This window comes from Oryx dammah, unplaced genomic scaffold (genome assembly GCF_014754425.2).
Source record: "Oryx dammah isolate SB20612 unplaced genomic scaffold, SCBI_Odam_1.1 HiC_scaffold_18, whole genome shotgun sequence".
NCBI classification, from domain to species: Eukaryota; Metazoa; Chordata; class Mammalia; order Artiodactyla; family Bovidae; genus Oryx; species Oryx dammah.
Window position 1 is genome coordinate 45,282,032 of NW_024070202.1, and position 21,359 is coordinate 45,303,390.

General features: G+C 36.0%; 1 protein-coding gene across 1 annotated transcript in view; it reads right to left on the bottom strand.

Annotated features, from left to right (window-relative positions):
• The window catches only part of RELN (reelin), a 557,548-nt gene that overhangs the window by 161,768 nt on the left and 374,421 nt on the right, over positions 1–21,359 (bottom strand). Inside the window, exons 18-20 of the mRNA XM_040260785.1 lie at positions 20,068–20,301; positions 19,232–19,393; positions 14,712–14,948 (exon numbers count right to left, since the gene is read on the bottom strand). Coding sequence (XP_040116719.1) covers positions 14,712–14,948; positions 19,232–19,393; positions 20,068–20,301 — 633 coding nt within the window. The remainder of the gene's footprint in view (positions 1–14,711; positions 14,949–19,231; positions 19,394–20,067; positions 20,302–21,359) is intronic.

Below are 21,359 nucleotides of genomic sequence, written 5' to 3' on the forward strand. Positions count from 1 at the left end.
CTGATGGACACTCTCATTGTTTCCATGTCTGGGCTGTTGTAAATAAGGCTGCCACAAACATGGGCAGTACAAATATATTTTCAAGATAGTGATTTCTTTTTTTTTCAGACATATACCCAGAAATAAAATTGTTGGATAGTATGGAATTTATTTTTAATTTTTTGAGAAACCTCTATATAGTTTTTCATAGTAGATACACTAGTTTACATTCCCCAAAACAGTGCATTGGATATCCTTTCTCCACATCCTTGGCAATACCTGTTATTTCTTATTTTCAATAATAGCCACTCTAATATGTGTGAGGTAAAATCTCCTTGTGGTTTTGATTTGTCATTTCCTTGATGATTACTGATGTTGAGCACCTTTTCATGTACCTGAGAGAATCAATTCCTAGGCAGACTGATAAGAAGTCCAGGGTCCCCAAGGAGGAAAAAGGGGTCTGGGGTTCTCAAAGTGGAGATTGGGGGTCTGGAATTCTCAAGGAGAAGAAAAGGACAAACGTTCTTTCCTCTGCATTGCTTCAGTTCAGTTGAGTTCAGTTGCTCAGTCGTGTCTGACGTTTGCAACCCCATAATTTGCAGCACGCCAGGCCTCCCTGTCCATCACCAACTCCCGGAGTTCACTCAAACTCATGTCCATTGAGTTGGTGATGCCATCCAGATATCTCATCCTCTGTTGTCCCCTTTTCCTTCGGGCCCCAATCCCTCCCACCATCAGAGTCTTTTCCAATGATTCAACTCTTCGCATGAGGTGGCCAAAGTATTGGAGTTTCAGCTTTAGCATCATTCCTTCCAAAGAACACCCAGGACTAATCTCCTTTAGAATGGACTGGTTGGATCTCCTTGCAGTCCAAGGGACTCTCAAGAGTCTTCTCCAACACCACAGTTCAAAAGCATCAATTCTTTGGCACTCAGCCTTCTTCACAGTCCAACTCTCACATCCATACATGATTACTGGAAAAACTATAGCCTTGACTAGACGGACCTCTGTTGGCTAAGTAATGCTTCAGTTCAATTCAGTTCAGTTGCTCAGTCATATCCGACTCTTTGCAACCCCATGAATCGCAGCACGCCAGGCCTCCCTGTCCATCACCAACTCCCGGAGTTCACTCAGACTCATGTCCATCGAGTCAGTGATGCCATCCAGCCATCTCATCCTCTGTCATCCCCTTCTCCTCCTGCCCCCAATCCCTCCCAGCATCAGAGTCTTTTCCAATGAGTCAACTCTTCGCATGATGTGGCCAAAGTACTGGAGTTTCAGCTTTAGCATCATTCCTTGCAAAGAAATCCCAGGGCTGATCTCCTTCAGAATGGACTGGTTGGATCTTCTTGCAGTCCAAGGGACTCTCAAGAGTCTTCTCCAACACCACAATTCAAAAGCATCAATTAGTCTTAGTCAATTACACAACTCAGTTTAAACTCTGTCAGTTCAGTTCAGATTAGTCACTCAGTCATATCCGACTCTTTGCGACCCCATGAATCATAGCACGCCAGGCCTCCCTGTCCATCACCAACACCCAGAGTCCACCCAAACCCATGTCCATTGAGTTGGTGATGCCATCCAACCATCTCATACTCTGTCATCGCCTTCTCCTCCTGCCCTCATACTTTGCCAGCACACCACAGTACAAAAGCATCAATTCTTCGGCGCTCAGCTTTCTTCACAGTCCAACACTCACATTCATACATGACCACTGGAAAAACCATAGCCTTAACTAGACAGACCTTTGTTGACAAAGTAATGTCTCTGCTTTTTAATATGCTGTCTAGGTTGGTCATAACTTTCCTTCCAAGGAGTAAGCATCTTTTAATTTCATGGCTGCAATCACCATCTGCAGTGATATTGGAGCCCAGAAAAATACAGCTTGACACTGTTTCCACTGTTTCCCCATCTATTTCCCATGAAGTGATGCGACCGGATGCCATGATCTTAGTCTTCTGAATGTTGAGCTTTAAGCCAACTTTTTCACTCTACTCTTTCAGTTTCATCAAGAGGCTTTTTAGTTCCTCTTCACTTTCTGCCATAAGGGTGGTATCATCTGCATATCTGAGGTTATTGATATTTCTCCCAGCAATCTTGATTCCAGCTTTTGCTTCATCCAGCCCAGTGTTTCTCATGATATACTCTGCATAGAAGTTAAATAAGCAGGGTGACAATATACAGCCTTGAGGTACTCCTTTTCCTATTTGGAACCAGTCTGTTGTTCCATGTCCAGTTCTAACTGTTGCTTCCTGACCTGCATATAGGTTTCTCAAGAGGCAGGTCAGGTGCTCTGGTATGCCCAACTCTTTCAGAATTTTCCACAGTTTAATTTGATCCACACAGTCAAAGGCTTTAGCATAGTCAATAAAGCAGAAATAGATGTTTTTCTGGAACTCTCTTGCTTTTTCCATGATCCAGTGGATGTTGGCAATTTGATCTCTGGTTTCTCTGCCTTTTCTAAAAACAGCTTGAACATCAGGAAGTTCACGGTTCACATATTGCAAAGCCTGGCTTGGAGAATTTTGAGCATTACTTTACTAGTATGTGAGATGAGTGCAATTGTGCAGTAGTTTGAGCATTCTTTGGCATTCCCTTTCTTTGGGATTGGAATGAAAACTGACCTTTTCCAGTCCTGTGGCCACTGCTGAGTTTTCCAAATTTGCTGGCATATTGAGTGTAGCACTTTCACAGCATCATCTTTCAGGATTTGAAATAGCTCAACAGGAATTTCATCTCCTCCACTAGCTTTGTGCGTAGTGATGCTTCCTAAGGCCCACTTGACTTCACATTCCAGGATGTTTGGCTCTTGGTGAGTGATCACATCATTGTGATTATCTGGGTCATGAAGATCTTTTTTGTACAGTTTGTCTGTGTATTCTTGCCACCTCTTCTTAATATCTTCTGCTTCTGTTAGGTCCAGACCATTTCTGTCCTTTATTGAGCCCATCTTTGCATGAAATGTTCCCTTCGTATCTCTAATTTTCTTGAAGAGATCTCTAGTCTTTCCCATTTTGTTGTTTTCCTCTATTTCTTTGCATTGATTGGTGAGAAAGGCTTTCTTATCTCGTCTTGCTATTCTTTGGAACTCTGCATTCAGATGCTTATATCTTTCCTTTTCTCCTTTGCTTTTTGCTTCTCTTCTTTTCACAGCTATTTGTAAGGCCTCCTCAGGGAGCCATTTTGCTTTTTGCATTTCTTTTCCATGGGGATGGTCTTGATCCCTGTCTCCTGTACAATGTCATGAACCTCCATCCATAGTTCATCAGGCGCTCTATCAGATCTAGTCCGTTAAATCTATTTCTCACTTCCACTGTATAATCATAAGGGATTTGATTTAGGTCATACGTGAATGATCTAGTGGTTTTCCTCACTTTCTTCAATTTAAGTTGAATTTGGCAATAAGAAGTTCCCGATCTCAGCCACAGTCAGCTCCTGGTCTTGTTTTTGCTGACTGTATAGAGCTTCTACATTTTTGGCTGCAAAGAATATAATCAATCTGATTTCAGTGTTGACCATCTGGTGATGTCCAGTTGGTCAGTTGTGTCCAACTCTTTGTGACTCCATGGACTCTACCATGCCGGGCTTCCTTGTTCTTCACCAACTCCTGGAGTTTTCTCAAACTCATGTCCATTGAGTTGATGATGCCATCCAACCTTCTCATCCTCTGTAATCCCCTTCTCCTCTTGCCGTCAATCTTTCCCAGCTTCAGGGTTTTTCCAATGAATCTGCTCTTTGCATCAGGTGGAGAAAGTACTGAAGCTTCAGCTTCAGCATCAGTCCTTCCAATGAATATTCAGGGTTGATTTCCCTTAGGGTTGACTGGTTTGATTTCCTTGCTGTCCAAGGGACTCTCAAGAGTTTTCTCGAGCACCACAATTTGAAATGATCAATTATTTGGTGCTCAGCCTTCTTTATGGTCCAACTCTCACATATGTACATGATACTGTAAAAACCATAGCTCTGACTAGACAGACCTTTGTCAGCAAAGTAATGTCTGTGCTTTATAATACACTGTCTAGGTTTGTCACAGCTATATTGAAGGAGAAAGAGTCTTTTAATTTTATGACGGCAGTCACCATCTGCAGTGATTTTGGAGTCGAACAATATAAAGTCTGGCACTGTTTCCATTGTTTCCCCCATCTATTTGCCATGAAGTGATGGTACCAGATACCATGATCTTAGTTCTTTGAATGTTGAGTTTTAAGTCAGCTTTTTCACTCTCCTCATTCACCTTCATCAAGATCTCTTTAGTTCTTCATTTTCTGCCATTAGGGTGATGTCATCTGCATATCTGAGGTTATTGATATTTCTCCTGACAGTACTGATTGCACTTAGGGCTTCATCCAGCCCAGCATTTTACATGATGTATTCTGCATGTAAGTTAAATAAGCAGGGTGACAATATACAGCCTTGAAGTACTCCTTTCCCAATTTGGATCCAATCCATTTTTCCATGTCTGGTTCTAACTGTTGTTTCTTGATCTGCAAATGGGGTTCTCAGGATGCAGGTAAGGTGGTCTGGTATTGCTATCTCTTGAAAAAAATTTCCACCATTTGCTGTGATCCACACAGTCAATGGCTTTAGTGTAGTCAATGAAGCAGAAGTAGATGTTTTTCTGGAATTCTCTTGCTTTTCCTATGATCCAACAGGTACTGGCAATTTCATCTCTGGTTTCTCTGTCTTTTCTAAATCTAGCTTGTACATCTGGAATTCCATAGTTCGTGTACTGTTGAAGTCTAGCTTGAAGGATTTTGAGCATTACCTTGCTAGGATATGAAATGAGTGCAACTGTACAGTAGTCTGAACATTCTTTGGCACTAGAATGAAATCTAATCTTTTCCATTCCTGGGGCCACTGCTGAGTTTTCCAAATTTGCTGGCATATTGAATGCAGCACTTTTTTCCCCCAAATACCAATTACTGAAGAGACTGTCGTTTCCCCACATGTTCTTGTCTTTTTTGTAAAAAATTAAATTATATATGCATTTGTTTATTTCTGGGCTCTCATTTCTGTTCTGTATTGATCTATGTGTTCTTTTTATGCCAATACCACACTGTTTTGATTACTATAACTTTGTAAAATTGTTTCAAATCAGGGAGTGTGATACTTTCTGCTTTGTTCTTTCTCAAGATCGCCTACTTGAAGTTTTTTGTGGTTTTTATACAACCATTAGAACTGCTTGTTCTATTTCTGTGAAAAATGAGATTGGAATTTTGATAGGGATTGCACTGAATCTGAAGATGGCTTTGGGTTGTATGGACATTATAATTATATTAATCATCCCAGTCCATGAGGACAGAATATATTTTCATTTATCTGTGTCTTTTCAATTTCTTTCATCAGTATCTTACAGTTTTAAATATACAGATCTTTCACTTCCTTGCTTAAACTTATTAATAGATATTTTATTTTTTCTGATGCAATGATAAATGCAATCATCTTCTTAATTTTTCTTTTAGGCAATTCATTGTTAATATATATAAATGCTATTACTTTTTGTTTATTAATTTTGTATCCTGCAACTTTGCTGAATCTGTTTATTAGTTCTAACAGCTTTGGTGGAATCTTTCATTTTTCTACACATAGTAGAATCACATCACCTGCAAATAAAGACTGTTTTACTTACTCTTCTTGGATTTGAAGACTTTCGTTTTTCTTGCCTAACTTCTCTGGCTAGGAATTTCAGTACAACTTTGAAAAAAAGTAATGAGAGTGGGAATCCTTGTCTTATTCTTGATGTTAGAGAAGATGCATTCAGCCTTTCATCACTGAGTAGATTTGTCATATACGGCTTTAATTATGTTGAGATATGTTCCCTTTATGGGCATCCCTGGGACAGCAAAATTAGACTTAAATTGAAGAAAGTAGAAAAAACCACTAGATGATTCACATATGACCTAAATCAGATCCTGTATGATTATACAGTATAAGTGACACATAGATTCAAGGGATCAGATCTGATAGAGTGCCTGAAGAACTATGGACAGAGGTTTGTAACACTGTACAGGAGGCAGTGATCAAAACCATTCCCAAGAAAAAGAAATGCAAAAAGGCAAAGTGAGGAGGCATTACAAATAGCTGAGAAAAGAAGTGAAAGGCAAGGAGAAAAGGAAAGATATATCCATCTGAATGCAGAGTACCAAAGAATGCCAAGGAGAGATAAGAAAACCTTCCCCAGTGATCAATGAAAAGAAAGTGAAAAAGAATAGAATGGGAAAGACTAGAGATCTCTTCAAGAAAATTAGAGATACCAAGGGAACATTTTATGCAAAGATGGGTACAATAAAGGACAGAAATGGTATGGACCTAACAGAAGCAGAAGATATTAAGAAGAGGTGGCAAGAATACACAGAAGAACGATACAAAAAGGATCTTAATGACCCAGATAACCATGATGGTGTGATCATTCACCTAGAGCCAGACATCCTGGAGTGCAAAGTCAAGTGGGCCTTAGGAAGCATCACTACGAACAAAGCTAGTGGAGGTGATGGAATTCCTGTTGAGCTATTTCAAATCCTAAAAGATGATGATGTGAAAGTGCTGCACTCAATATGTCAGCAAATTTGGAAAACACAGCAGTGGCCAAAGGGCTGGAAAAGTCGGTTTTCATTTCAATGCCAAAGAATGTTTAAACTACCACACAATTGCACCCATCTCACAAGTTAGCTAAGTAATGCCCAAAATTCTCCAAGTGAAGCTTCAACAGTAAGTGAACCATGAACTTCCAGATGTTCAAGCTGGATTCAGAAAAGGCAGAGGAATCAGAGATCAAATTGCCAATAACCACTGAATCATCAAAAAAGCAAGAGAGTTCTTGAAAAAGATCTACATCTGCTTCGCTGACTACACGAAAGCCTTTGACTATGTGGATCACAGCAAATGTTAGAAAATTCTTCAAGAGATGGGAATATCAGACCACCTGACCTTCCTCCTGAGAAACCTGTATGCAGGTCGAGAAGGAACAGTTAGAACCAGACATGGAGCAATGGACTGATTCCAAATTGGGAAAGGAGTACTTCAAGGCTGTATATTGTCACCCTGCTTATTTAAGTTATATGCAGAGTACATCATGTGAAATCTGGGCTGGATGAAGCACAAGCTGGAATCAATACTGCCGGGAGAAATATCAATAATTTCAGATATGCAGATGACACCACCCTTATGGCAAAAAGTGAAGAGGAACTTAAGAGCTTCTTGATAAAAGTGAAAGAGGAGAGTGAAAAAGTTGACTTAAAACTCAACAGCCAAAAAAACCAAGATCATGGCATCTGGCCACATCACTTCATGGCAATAGATGGGGAAACATTGGAAACAGTGACAGACTTTATTTTCTTGGACTCCAAAATCACTGCAGATGGTGACTGCAGCCATGAAATTAAAAGACACTTACTCCTAGGCAGAAAAGCTATGACCAACCTAGGCAGCCTATTAAAAAGCACAGACATTACTTTGCCAACAAATATCTGTGTAGTCAAAGCTATTTTGAGCAGTCATGTATGGATGTGAGAGTTGGACTATAAAGAAGGCTGACTGCTGAAGAATCAATGCTTTTGAACTGTGGTGTTGGAGAAGGTTCTTGAGTCTCTTCAACTGTTAGAAGATCAAATCAGTCAATCCTAAAGGAAATCAACCCTAAATATTCATTGGAAGGACTGATGCTGAATCTGAGGCTCCAATACTTTGGCCACCTGATGTGAAGAACCTACTCATTAGAAAAGACCCTGATGCTGTGAAAGATGAGGGCAGGAGGAGAAGGGGGCGAGAGAGGATGAGATGGCTGGATGGCATCACCAACTCAATGGACTTGAGTTAGAGCAAGTTCCAGGAAATGGTAAAGGGACAGGGAAGCCTAGTGTGCTGCAGTCCATGGAGTGTAAAGAGTCAGATATGACTGAGAGACTGAACAGTAAGACCTGGTAGCTCAGCAGGTAAACAATCTGCCTGTGGTGTTGGAGACCTGGGTTAGATCCCTGGGTTGGGAAAATTCTCTGGAGGAGGGCATGACAACCCACTCCAATATTCTTGCCTGGAGAATCCCCATGGACAGAGGAGTTTGGCCAGCCACAGTCCTTGGGGTTGCATCAAGTCAGACAAGACTGAATAACTAAGCACAGCAGAGCAGCATGTTCCCTTTGTTCCTACTTTGTTGAGAGGTTTTTTTTGGTTTTTAATTAAAAATGGATGTTGAATATTGACAAATTTTTTTTTCATCTATTGAGATGGTCATATGATTTTTATCTTTCATTTTGTTAATGTGTTGTATCACTTGATTGATTTTCATATGTGGACTCACCTTTATCCCAGGAATAAATCCAACTTGATTATGATATATATACTTTTAATGTGTTATTAGATTAGATTTGCTAATATTTTACTGAGAATTTTTGCATCTATATTTATTAAAAATTTTAGCCTGTAATTTTCTTTTCTCATTACATTCTTTCTTAGTTTTACAGTCAGAGTTGTGCTAGCCTTATAAAATGGGTTTGGAAATATTCTTTTCTTTTTTACTTTTTGGAGAAGTTTAAGAAGAATTTGCATTAATTAGAGAATGTCTAAGAATTAGATACCAGTGAAGTCTTCTGCTCCTAGGCTTTTGTTTTCTGGGAGGTTTTTGATTACTAATTCAGTCTCCTTACTAGTAATCAGTCTGCTCAGATTTTTTATTTCATCATGATGCAGTCTTGGTAGGTTGTATGTTTCAAGGAATTCTTCCATTTCTTCTAGATTGTTCAATTTGTTGGCATATAATTGTCCTTAATAGCGTCTTATGATTCTTTACTGTTCTGTAGTTGTTATGTTTCCTTTTTCATGTCTGATTTTATTTGAGCCTTCTCTCTTTTCTTGGTAAGTCTAGTTAAAAATTTGTCTATTCAGGTTTTTTTTTTTTTTTTCCAGAAAACCACCTCTTAGATTCACTGATCTTTTCTATTATCTTTTTAGTCTCTGTTGCATTTATTACAACTCTGATCTTTGTTATTTCTTTCCTTCTATTAACTTTGAAATTATTTTGTCCTTCCTTATCTAGTTCCTTGAAGTACAAAGCTAGGTTTATTTGACATCTTTCTTATTTCTTAATGTAGTCTTTTATTACTATGAACTTCTCTCTTAGAACTGCTTTGGATCCATCCCTCTCTTTTTCTTTTTGCCATGTTGCAAGGCTTGCACAATCTTAGTTCTCCAACCAGGGACTGAACCTGGGCCCTTGATAGTGTGGATTCCTAAGCAATTGACCACCAGGGAATTCCCATTCCATATGTTTTGTTATGCTGTATTCCCATTTTCATTTGTCTCAAGACATTCTTTAATATTTCAACCCACTGTTCAGTAGCACATTGTTTAATTTTCATGTTTGTGGATTTTCCAGTTTACTTCTTGTAATTGATTTCTAGTTTCATACCATTGTGGTTGGAAAAATTGCTTGACATGACTTCAAACTTCTTAAATTTGTTAGGACTTGTTTTGTGGCCTAATATATGCTCTAACCTGGAGAATGTAACATGTGCACTTGAGAAGAATATGCAGTCTTCTACTTTTGGAAGCAATGTTTCATAAATGTCTGTCAAATCTATCTAGTCTAACTTGTCTTTTAAGTTCAATGTTTTCTTACTGATATTCTACATGAATCCAATATTGAAAGTAAAGAACTGAGTCCATTCCTATTCTTGTATGCTGCTAAATTGCTTCAGTCGTGTCCGACTCTGTGCGACACCACAGATGGCAGTCAACCCGGCTCTCCCATCCCTGGGATTCTCCAGGCAAGAATACTGGAGTGGGTTGCCATTTCCTTCTCCAATGCATGAAAGTGAAAAGTGAAAGTGAAGTTGCTCAGTTGTGTCCAACTCCTAGCGATCCCGTGGACTGCAGCCTACCAGGCTCCTCCATCCATGGGACCTTCCCAGCAAGAGTACTGGAGTGGGTTGCCATTACCTTCCCCATCCAGTTGCCAACTCAGCAGCTGTTGATTTTTCCCTTCATGTCTGTTCATATTTGCTTCATATATTTAGGTGCTCCTATGTTGGGATGCATAAATATTTACAAATGTTTTATAGTCTTATTGGGCTAGTAACTTTATCATTATGTAACATCTATCTTTATCTTTTATTCAGTTCAGTTCAGTCGCTCAGTCGTGTCTGACTCCCTGCAACCCCATGAATTGCAGCACGCCAGGCCTCCCTGTCCATCACCAACTCCTGGAGTTCACTCAGACTCACGTCCATCGAGTCAGTGATGATCTCCAGTAGCATACTGGGCACCTACTGACCTGGGGAGTTCCTCATTAAGTATCCTATTATTTTGCCTTTTCATACTGTTCATGGGGTTCTCAAGGCAAGAATTTATTAGAGTCTGCTTTAAGTCTATTTTGTCTGATATAAGTATAGCTACTCCTGCTTTCTTCTGGCTTCTGTTTGTATGGAATATCTTTTCCCATCCCTTTGAGTTCGTGTGCTATCTTAAAGCTGAAGTGAGACTCTTGGAGGCAGTATATAGTTGGGTCTTGTTTCTTTTAATCCATTCAGCCACTCTGGCTTTTGATTGGAGAATTCAGTCCATTTCATTCAAAATAATTCTTGAAAAGTTTGGACTTAGTAAAACTTACTATTGTCATTGTGTTAATTGTTTTCTGGTTGTAAATTCTTTCTTTTGTAATTTTGTAATACATTTCTTCCTTTCTTCTCTTGCTCTTTTTCTTCACGATTTGATGATTTTCTATAGTGATATGCTTAGGTTCCATTCTCTTTATCTTTTGTGTATCTATTCCAGGTTTTTACTTTGCAGTTACCATGAGGTTTATATAAAATATCTTATATATATAACTGTTTATTTTAAGTTGATAACAACTTAAGTCAAATGAATACTAAATCTCTACATTTTTAACTTCCCCCACTATGTTTCATGTTTTGGGGTCATAATTTACATATTTTTAATCTTTTCATTAACAAATTATTATAATTATAATTATTTTTACTACTTTTGTCTTCTAACCTTTATACTAGATTTATAAGTGATTTACCTACCACCACTACAACACAAGGCTTCCCAGGAAAGAACCAACTCTCCAATGCAGGAGACATAAGAGACACAGGTTTGATCCTTGGATCAGGAAGATCCCGTGGAGGAAGGCATGGCAACGCACTCCAGTATTCTTGCCTAGAGAATCCCATGAACAGAGGAGCCTGGTGGGCTATGGTCCATAGTTGTCACAAAGAGTTGGACACAACTGAAATGACTTAGCAAGCATGCAAACGCTACAACATGAGAGTGTTTTGAATTTAACTATATATTTACTTTTACCAGTGAGATTTATTCTATTACATGTTTTCCTGTTATCAGTTAGAGCCATTTTGTTTCAGCTTGAAGACACTCCTTTAACACATTGCTTGTAAAGCCCATCTAGTTGTGCTGAACTCCTTTAGTCTTTGGTTGTCTGGAAAACTCTTTATGTCATCTACTAAAACCAACTGCCAATTCTAATATGCTATAATGACCATCCTCTCACAGTTTTACACATTTTGAAACTAAAACTCTACATTAAAAAAAATAAAACTCTGCATAATAAACAGCAATTCCTTCCCACCTGTGTACTTAAGCTAGTTTACTAGATAAGACAGAGGAATGTAAATGTGCCTTGGTATTATCTCTAATAGCATTGGTCAATTCACCTCTAATAAACATCAATTAAAATAATTCCCTTCGTGATCTTAAAGTACATGGAAGGGGCTTCAAAGACCATCTTTAGAACATAAAGCAGACAGAGGTTCTGATTTCAGAGACTATGCATGGAAGAAAGGAAAGTACTACAAATAATTAAAAGCAATTCATTTCCACATGGAAAAATATGCTCTAATATGACACACTGTAAAGTGATTTATAGCATATTGACTGTAGTTCTTCTAATGAAAAAGCAATTGTCCAGGTTTTCCCTGGAGAACACTCTCAGTAACAGGAATCCATGCCATGGAAAGTCATAAGTTAGAAAATGAGAACCAAATGAACTCACAGCTGGGAAAAGCCAACAATAATTAATTTAACACCAGTCATTTGTGGCAAACATGTATACATTTCAAAATTTCCCTTGAGAGAAGCAAGGTCATTGAAGGCCAGAGGCCACATATTTGAACATGTTCAAAAAATTTTTACTTAATAAGATAACATGCTCCAAAGGTTTTACATTAAAAAAGAAAAAAAAAAAAACAACTTGTTTTAGGACTAGGGAGTTACGATAAATAGTTGGTCAATATCATCATTTGAATTTTAATATTGTAATAAGTCTTTCTGAAAAACATCACTAAAATGAGTTCACACTGAACTTGGACAATATATTCCTCAACAGCAGCAGAGAGAAAACGGTGTCATTAAAAGAGGCTTTATTCTGATTCACTGGCTAAGAAAATGGGAACAGTTTGAAACCTTCCATGTTGTTTCATTTTAATGAGTAGAGAGCATTTTTCATGTCCTTATTAAAGCGGTTAATGTGTTTCTCTAGTCTCATTATCACCACCAGAGTATACTCTCTGTTGTTTCATAACCAGGACAACTCCTTTTCGTTTCAGAGAAGATCAGAAAGTCAAATCTGATTGCTCACATGTGGCTGTTAATAAAACTCCTATGGTGTTGCTCAAGGTGCCCATGGGGATTGTACAATTATTTATATTTTCTTATGGCTTTCTATAATTACTGTGATTGTACTTTCACAAAGTAAATGTATCTCCACCAATTAAAGCAGTGGTGGGTTAAGAATATTCATCAGGCTTGTGTGAAAGAATATTGTTCTTAGGGTTTTGATCAAAGCACAGAAATTAAACTGCTGTTATCATGCATTCAACCCAAGTGTTAAATTAAAATGCTCAGCAACTTTGGAGTTTATTTGAGCAGATGTGAACTATTTATGAAAAAATAAACATGATACAGGACTTGCATTCATGATATGATTCTTTGTTGTATTAAAAGTGCTGGAAAGAAAAACTGCTAAACAAACTTGGAGGATACAGTTTATGATATAAGATCAATTTGAATGGTGGTTAATTCAGGTCAATTTAAAATTTCAGAATCATAAAAGACCAAGAACTCTCATTTTGCTTTACATCTTTGTATCTTATTTGCTTCACCCCTTTATTTTCTTTGAAGACTCTGGGACTAAGAAAGAACACGCACAAAAACAAGCATCTGAGGCTATCAACTAGAAAATACAGAATATAACCTTTTATATTTTGTCATATAGAAATTTCATTTTATCTAGTTGGACAGTGCTCACAGCAAAAGTGATCAGCTGTACTTCCATTCCATTAGCTGTCATTTTGATGCTAGAATTTCAGCCTGCTGTGTGAGATGTGACTGTCCATGCACAGTTCCCATCAAAGGTAATTTTATGTGCAATGGTGTGTAAAATTTACCTCTAATTATGATAAGGTCACTGATGGGTCATTTATGATTTGCTCTCTGGAGACAATTGCAGTGAATAGCTTTTGGTGAGATTCATCTGGAGAAATTAAATTGGTCTGACCATGACTCAAGAGAAAGTAAAAGACTCAGAAAATTATTCTTCAATCATGCTTATAGTTCTAAGGGAACCCAGAGAGGGGTAGTACGCACAATGATGAAGGCTGTGAGTTTTGAGATTTTACAGACCTGAGTTTTAATGTAGCATCTCTAAGCCTAGAAACTCCTACCTGATCGGGCTTCTGCACATCTCTTGACTTCCATTTCTGACATTTGCTCCCTCATCCCTGAGGCTCCAGCACCACTGGCATCAGTTCAGTTCAGTTCAGTTCAGTCACTCAGTCGTGTCCGACTCTTTGCGACCCCATGAATCACTTCCTGATTTTTGAACATGCCATAGTCGCTCATGCTATGGCGTCTTTGCACTACAAAGGTTCCTGTAGCTGAATGCTCTTCTTTCAGGTCTTCAAGTGCCTGGAACTTCCCGTTCTTTTACTTCCCAATTGGTGGAATGCATTGTATCCACTTTCTGAATTACCCAAGCATAGCCTCCTCCTAGATATCTAAAGTGGCCACCTCCTGACTCTAGTTAATCACTATTGTGTCATCCTACCGATGTTTCTGAAGTACTAATCACAGTCTTAAATTATTCATTTACCACTTAATGTATAATTAAGTTTGCATATGATCATAGGGAGAAACAAATCTAAGAATGAAAGGTATCTTGACTAAGAGATTCTACAACCTTGAAACTCCACTGACATTAGCTATACAAGTCACTGGTCCAATCTTGATAAAAGTAATTAGCCTCCAATTAAAATAAATTAATTTTAAAAGAAAGGAGATCTTAGTAAACAAATCAGGGATGGAAAAACTTCTTGGACTTTATGTAAGACAGCATGAAAATAAAACATCTCATGAGAAATTTGATTAAAATAGTCATTAAAGTGATTTCAGTTTTCACTGTGATCATGATGGACCACCTTGAAGGGAGAATATGTTAGTCACTTTAGATATTAACACTTGGTGAAGAGGGTTTTTATGTGTAATGGTGGGAAAGTAAAAATTCAAGATTAATAAACACAGTAAGATTCATCTTTAAATCTATCACTATTTTGTTTTCAGTCTTCTTTCCCAAGATAACTTACTTATAGACATAATAATGACTTTTCAAATGGTTCATGTTCAATTAATACAAAAGACTAAGTGCTAGATGGATTGGAAGGTCATCTTTGTGTTTCAATCCTGAATGCAAAATGTAACAACAAGAACAAAGATGAAATCCTTACCAAAGGGTCCAGTCATGGCCACAGTATGGCTGAACATTTCCAAGGTAGAATCCCAGAGACTGAGTGACCTCCACAAGATTGCTGAAGTCAAGACTAATGCTGTTGAAAAGTACAGATGTCATGATAATCTCATCAATAGCCCATACATCCTCTCCCTGGGAAGAATGGTATGGTTGCCACCATCTGAACTGAATTCCAAACTGTCTTGCATCATCTGGTAATTCCACGGAGATTATTCTAAAGCAGAAAACAGAAGTAAAAATTTGGATTATTTTGGTGTCTTAAAATACAAATATTTATAGCAGGATCTTGTTTTCTGAAGTATAATATTTGAAAAAATAATTCCCCCACTATGACAAACATTTTTGAGATTTTCCAGTTTCTTGTCTGACTGCAACAAAGTCTTCTTTACATCCAAAAATATGACTCCTTTCACTCAGTTGTTCTCAGAGACAGTAACCCAATAAAATACAGCTGTCAATGTGGCAAGATTTGCCTAAGTCCGGTAAAGACTATTGGCAGCTTGTTACACACATTATAGTTTTGGAGTGGCAGGAACCATGGCACTTTCTCATTCCCATGAGTTTAGCATAGTGTGCGAGGTCACTTGCTCTGTCATGGTGGCTATGACAACAAACCTGTATCTGACAAATGGGTAAGAAAATTAAGAATAATATCTAATTTCCAGGAGCAATCATTGTACACAGCAGCAGGAATCATACATTAATTGCCACTGCAATGACATCTGCTTGAAAGCTCCATAAATCACAGTACCATGCTGCTCACATCCATACACAAGGTGAGATGCGAAGCAAATGGCAAATGGAACATTTATCTCCATCAATGTACAATTAAACACCAGGAGAGTTGTCTGTGTTAACACACACTGAAAGAACTGAATCTTTTTCCTACTGAGCAAAGAAAAACTCCCTAAGGCAGGTAACTAGTTGGATAACTTAGAAAAAAATTATTTAAAAACTTCAAAGTCTAAGTCTGGATTTACTGAAAAATTAGATTGATTTTCATATTTGTATTATGTTCATCTTTTAGTTATTACACAAAGAAGCATTAAATCACATCTTGAAAATATAATTTTTATGTACTGAAACTTATTTAAAATAAAGTCTATTTTTTCTTTAAATAATCTGTTCATGAAAATATGGGGTGGAATAACCTGATTACAATCATTGATGATATAAACAGTAAAAAAGTGGTAGGACTTTTTGAAATGTGAGTAAACAGACTTTTTAAATAGGATAAATCAATGTTTAAATATAGAATTATAAACTAAAAAGCATTTCTTAGGCTAAAAAGACATAGTTACCATAAGTTTATTATTTTTAAGTACATAATTTGTTAATATTTTAACCAATGTGAGTTTATTAAAGAATAAAATTTAATTTATTTCAGTAATCCTCACTTTATTATTTCTAAATATTTATTAAATAATTAAATATTATTTATATCAACATAGCAAAGAAATAAAACAATCAAACTATATTCAAACTGGCTTAACAATAAAAATATCATACATTAATTTAATAATGTTATTGTATTAGCATTGTTATTACAAAATTATAATTTTTATATTAATAATTTTAAAAGCAGGTATTATTCTCTCTGATGAAACTATACACAATGTTAAAAATTAACAAATGAGAAGTAGAATTTCTCAGGAAATTTTAAAGAAAATAAAGTGTATATGTGTGTGATAACAGTAATTGAAGTGACCGATATTTTCATCAGCAGAGATGTTAAGACTGTGAGTCTGTAATCAGACTCTTGGCACCTAATGGTTGACAACTTTGCAGCTGCAGGGAAGGTATTTAACCTCTATGCGCTTCAATATCTTCATCTGTGAAACTGGGATAATACTATCCTTAAGTCAAAGTTCTGTTTTTCACTATTTTATCTTGGCACCTAGAATCTAGTATCTGGTATATAAAAAGGACTTAATAAATTCTTTCTGCATAGAATAAGTACATATTATCAGTATACTCTGATAGAGATTCAAACACAAAGGCAAAATGAGTTTAAAGATTTTCTTTTAGGTTAAGCAGCTTTTAAGTGACAATGCCAGGGTATGGATCTAGGGAACATGGCTCTAGAGTCTGTGTTCTTTATCGCTACATTATATCTTCAGGTAGGGTGGGAGTCTCTGTTTTTCCTACTCTATACCTATTCCAGTAACTGGCTAGTAAAGCTATGGAACCATTTGATCTGACTATTCCTAGATGAAAACCCAGGAATTTAAGTCAACTTTTTGTTTCAAGATTCCTTTTTTGGATATGTACTAAGTTCACGGATTTCTTATAATCAATAATCAAGACAAAAATAAAATATTGTTAGAGTTTATAATTTTAGAATAAAAGAACAAGCCCCATAATTAAGAAAAATCTAGAATAATATAAGTTCCACCAATAACATAAAGTTTTATATTAATAAGAATGCCAACTAGTTTACAAGACAGTCTAATCAGTTAGAGTTAAAAGATTAACTTAGATATATACAGACTTTAACTTTTATAAATATAAATAACAAGCAGAACTCTTCATTTATTGAGAGAACTACAGGTAAGCAAATTATTAGAAATCAGCTAGGAATAACAGTAGTTAGCCAACTAGCATATCTAATAGGGATCACACTTCATTTTCTAACAATCATGGCAGAAAGGGACAATATGAAATTCACAGCAATTACAGATAGCCATTTATACTGAAGAAAACTCAGCAAATGGCTGAAGGCATGAAGATATAATTAACTGTCTTATGGCAAGTTTACATGGTTTGTATTATTTATCATATAAAATGTAATTTAGTGTCTAGAATATATCAAATTCTACTTCTGCTATGTTACCCTTTATTAATATTTATATAAGAGGAAGGAAGAGTCTCTTGGACAGAGGCAATATATATAAAATGAAAGTATTCTTGGTATCACTACCATATTCTCCATTTAAAAAAAATCTCCACTCTGATCTTAATCTTTCAAGCTGTGCACATACCTAGTGTTGAAAAGCCACCTTGATTCTGCTTAGAAGAAAAATGTTCCTGTCAAATGGCAGGCAAGATTAAACGTACCTTTGCAATAGCACATTAAATCTATAATTATTTTTCATATCAACAAAGATTAATTAAATTTCATGCCTCAGATTGATTACTGAATTTGAAACTGTCTATCTTTGTTAGAAAAAAATGTATTTTAGGCCAATTTAACTTAGGACAATGATATTTTCTTCACGCTTTCATTATTTTTTATTATCACCTTGAGTTTTGCTAGATTTTCTTTTAATGCTTATTATGGAGAGTCTACAAAATGTTTCTTTAGGATTCATATGTCTCTACTGAGTGAGAACATTGAGTTTAGTCTTGTGCCTACCCCTAGAGGGAATAGATTCAACACATTTGGTGCATTCTTAAATTTTATAACATATAATATTTACTACTCATGATAGTTGTTAAATACTATCACTATTACATGCTACTTCATTTTCTAATGAAAATATCAATAAAAGTTCTCATGTATTTGCAAATACTTAAATATAGGGATAGCTCTAGGCAAAACTTCAAAGTATATAAAATCATCATTGCCCCCTTTTTTTTGCTATGATGCCAGTGCACACTTCAGTGCCCAAAGTCTCAACTCTTTCTCACATCTTTCCATGTTCAACATGTATGTACTTACAGGAAGGCAAACTTTATTAGCTCTTTATATTTGACAGTGGATATAAGCCACAGGGATACCTACTCTAGTGCTATTTTAACTTTCCCATCTTCCTTTTCTGCTATTTTAAAGGAATTGCAGTCAGCAGATCAAAAAGTGTTCTAGAAAAGGAGGTGATTCTTTGGACATATCTGAAATTGTATCACAAATGGTGATTATCACTAGTCAAAGATGGCTCTGCTTCAAGTAAAACTTAAATCTCACAATTGTGACTGTAGACTGTGAAATATATAAGCCAAAGAAAAATAGAAGTGGCCTGAAGAAAGGGCTTTAAATAAAGCCTCCATTCCATCTTTGCCAGGTTTGCTATAAATGCTAGAAAAATATCTTTGTACTTATAACTCAATTATGTTACATGCAAATTTAAAAAAATCAATCATAAGATTTTATGAGTTATTATCTCATATGATTTATTATAATTTATCATATATTGCTGACAAATATTTGTCAACAGCATTTATAATTTAATACTATATTAAAATCTTATCTAATAGTTTGTACTATAGTTTAAAAGGGAAAAAAGTGTTAATTATTTTTTTCTTTCCTAGATGTAAAAACATATTTCCCTTAGATACACATTTCAGAATATGAGAATAAATTTTTTCGAATTACCAGAAGTCAGCAGGGCAAACAGATTACAAGAATGTAGCTTGCTAGTTTTTCATTGCAAGAGGCATCAATCTTTATCCCTACCATCTCTCAATGCAAAAGTATCTAGGCTTTTATACCACTTGAACAAAGATTTCCTCAGGAAGGCAATATCATCCTCCCATTTTTCCAAATGCTTTCCAACATACCTGGGCTCATGATAGTTGAGATATGAATAATGTTCCAAGAGTTTCCAAGTTATCCCATTATCATAAGAATAATGTAATAAAACACCTTCACCAGGTTGGTCAGGGGCTTTGCACGTGCTCAGAACAGACTTGCTTCCCAGCCTCAATGTGAACTGGAGAAACCTAGATATGAACTGTCTATAATTAGTGTGCATAAATATTAAGACATTCATTGTGGCTTTTAAAGAATTTTGAACCAATTTCAACAAACTACTCAAAAGCTGTAGGTTTCCATTCATCCCTCTTCTATAAAATGTAAGCAATTTCACTAAGATATATATGAATATATGTAGAAGACAAGGTCAATACATGCATTTTACAGACATCTATTTATACAAATATAACCATATGTTTACACTTATTTGTATACTACATACTTGCATACATACACTTAAAATGTCAATCAATCATTCTCTTGCTACATTATTAATCACTGGGGGAAGGGAAGATATAGGGTAAATCTAATCAGCTTCTGCAAGCTGCCAAATAAATAAAACAACATAAATAATTAACTAGCCCTTGACTTAAGAACAGTTTTGATGCTAACATTTTATATTTGAAAAAAATCTAGTCAGTCATTAGTATCTTAAAATCATAGTGAGCCTTTTAATTTATTAAAAATTAGGGCAAATTAACCCTATATAAACTATAAGCTTCCTCTCATCTTGACTGAAAATCAGAAGAGATACATATATATATATATATATATAAGTAACAACAAAAAAAGAAAATTAATAGATATGAATTCAATCTTTGCTATCTTATTTCTGTATATATTTCATTCTGCTTTAACTCACCTGGATTGTGAGCTGTCAAGGAAAGATGTGATTAACTGACGCCTCCCATCTTTGTTGAAAACCAGGGCCTTACCACTGGCCAAGACACCACAGCCAAAGCTGACTTCAGCACCACGGATAGAGTAAAAATTATGGTAAGATGAGAGCCTGGAACTGCCAAAGCTTTCAGAAATAAACATTGGGAATGTCTGGGATGCCATCTCACAAGCTGGGCCAGAAAATCCAGGGTCACATCTGAAAGAGAGACCATGAAATTAAATCCTAAACGTTAGTCCTTTCAGAGATTTCTTTATTTACTTTAGGGATGAGGAAGTCCAGAAGCCAGTATTTGAATGAATGGTGAGCAAGGCTTATTTGTTTTTGGAGAATACTGAATTTGAAGACTTGATTTGGGAGAAGTTACTGTAAATACTCCAAAAGTATACAGTCCTGCTGTAAAAAAAAAATTATGACTAAAACATTCACTTAGCACTTGCCCTCAAACAATGCCAATAATTTACCTGCAAATGTATCTATATTTGTGCATATTTCCAATTTAAAATCTTTGTAAAAGTTATATTATGTGTATGCAATTTTATTCACATGATGTTCGTTAAATTTATAAAAGAAACATTGTAGGTAAAATACTTCTATAGGATATCTAGAATAAATTTCCTTTAGAAACAAATGTAAAAATACATGTTTTGTTTTTTACAGTAATTACTGGAAATATTCAGAAAAGATTGGAAAATAAATCTATTTTAGTTTCAAACTGAATTGGCATTATAAAGGGAATGCATACACCCTTGACCTAGATAGATGTCCTTAGCAGAACTGTGTTGTCTCTCAGTGGAATCCCACATTAGCAGTGCTTTGAGAAAAAGCAAATTCCCCCTTCACACACACTACACAACAGCCTGCCCGCTGCCATATAAGGATGTACTGTATGTATGTGAGCTGACTAGAATATAGATAGAGTTACCTGAGTCTTCTGTTAGTGACAGAACTCATCACAGATGACTTAATAACTGAATATCAGAAACTTCTTATATTTTAAGGAGTTTGCTCATCAGGAATCAGTTTCAAATTCTTTATTTGTACGGCACTATTTCTTTCTCACAATAATTACATTACCCGTTATAAAATTAAATGGGTATCTTTTGGGGCGGGTGGCAGGTTTCTAAGCATTAAAAAATTTCTAAAACCTGAAACAAGCCATTTATTTTTATTTATTTATTGAAATTTTAATTGAAGTATATTTGATTTATAAGGTTGGGTTTGTTTTGGGTGTGCATAAAAGTGATTCAGATATA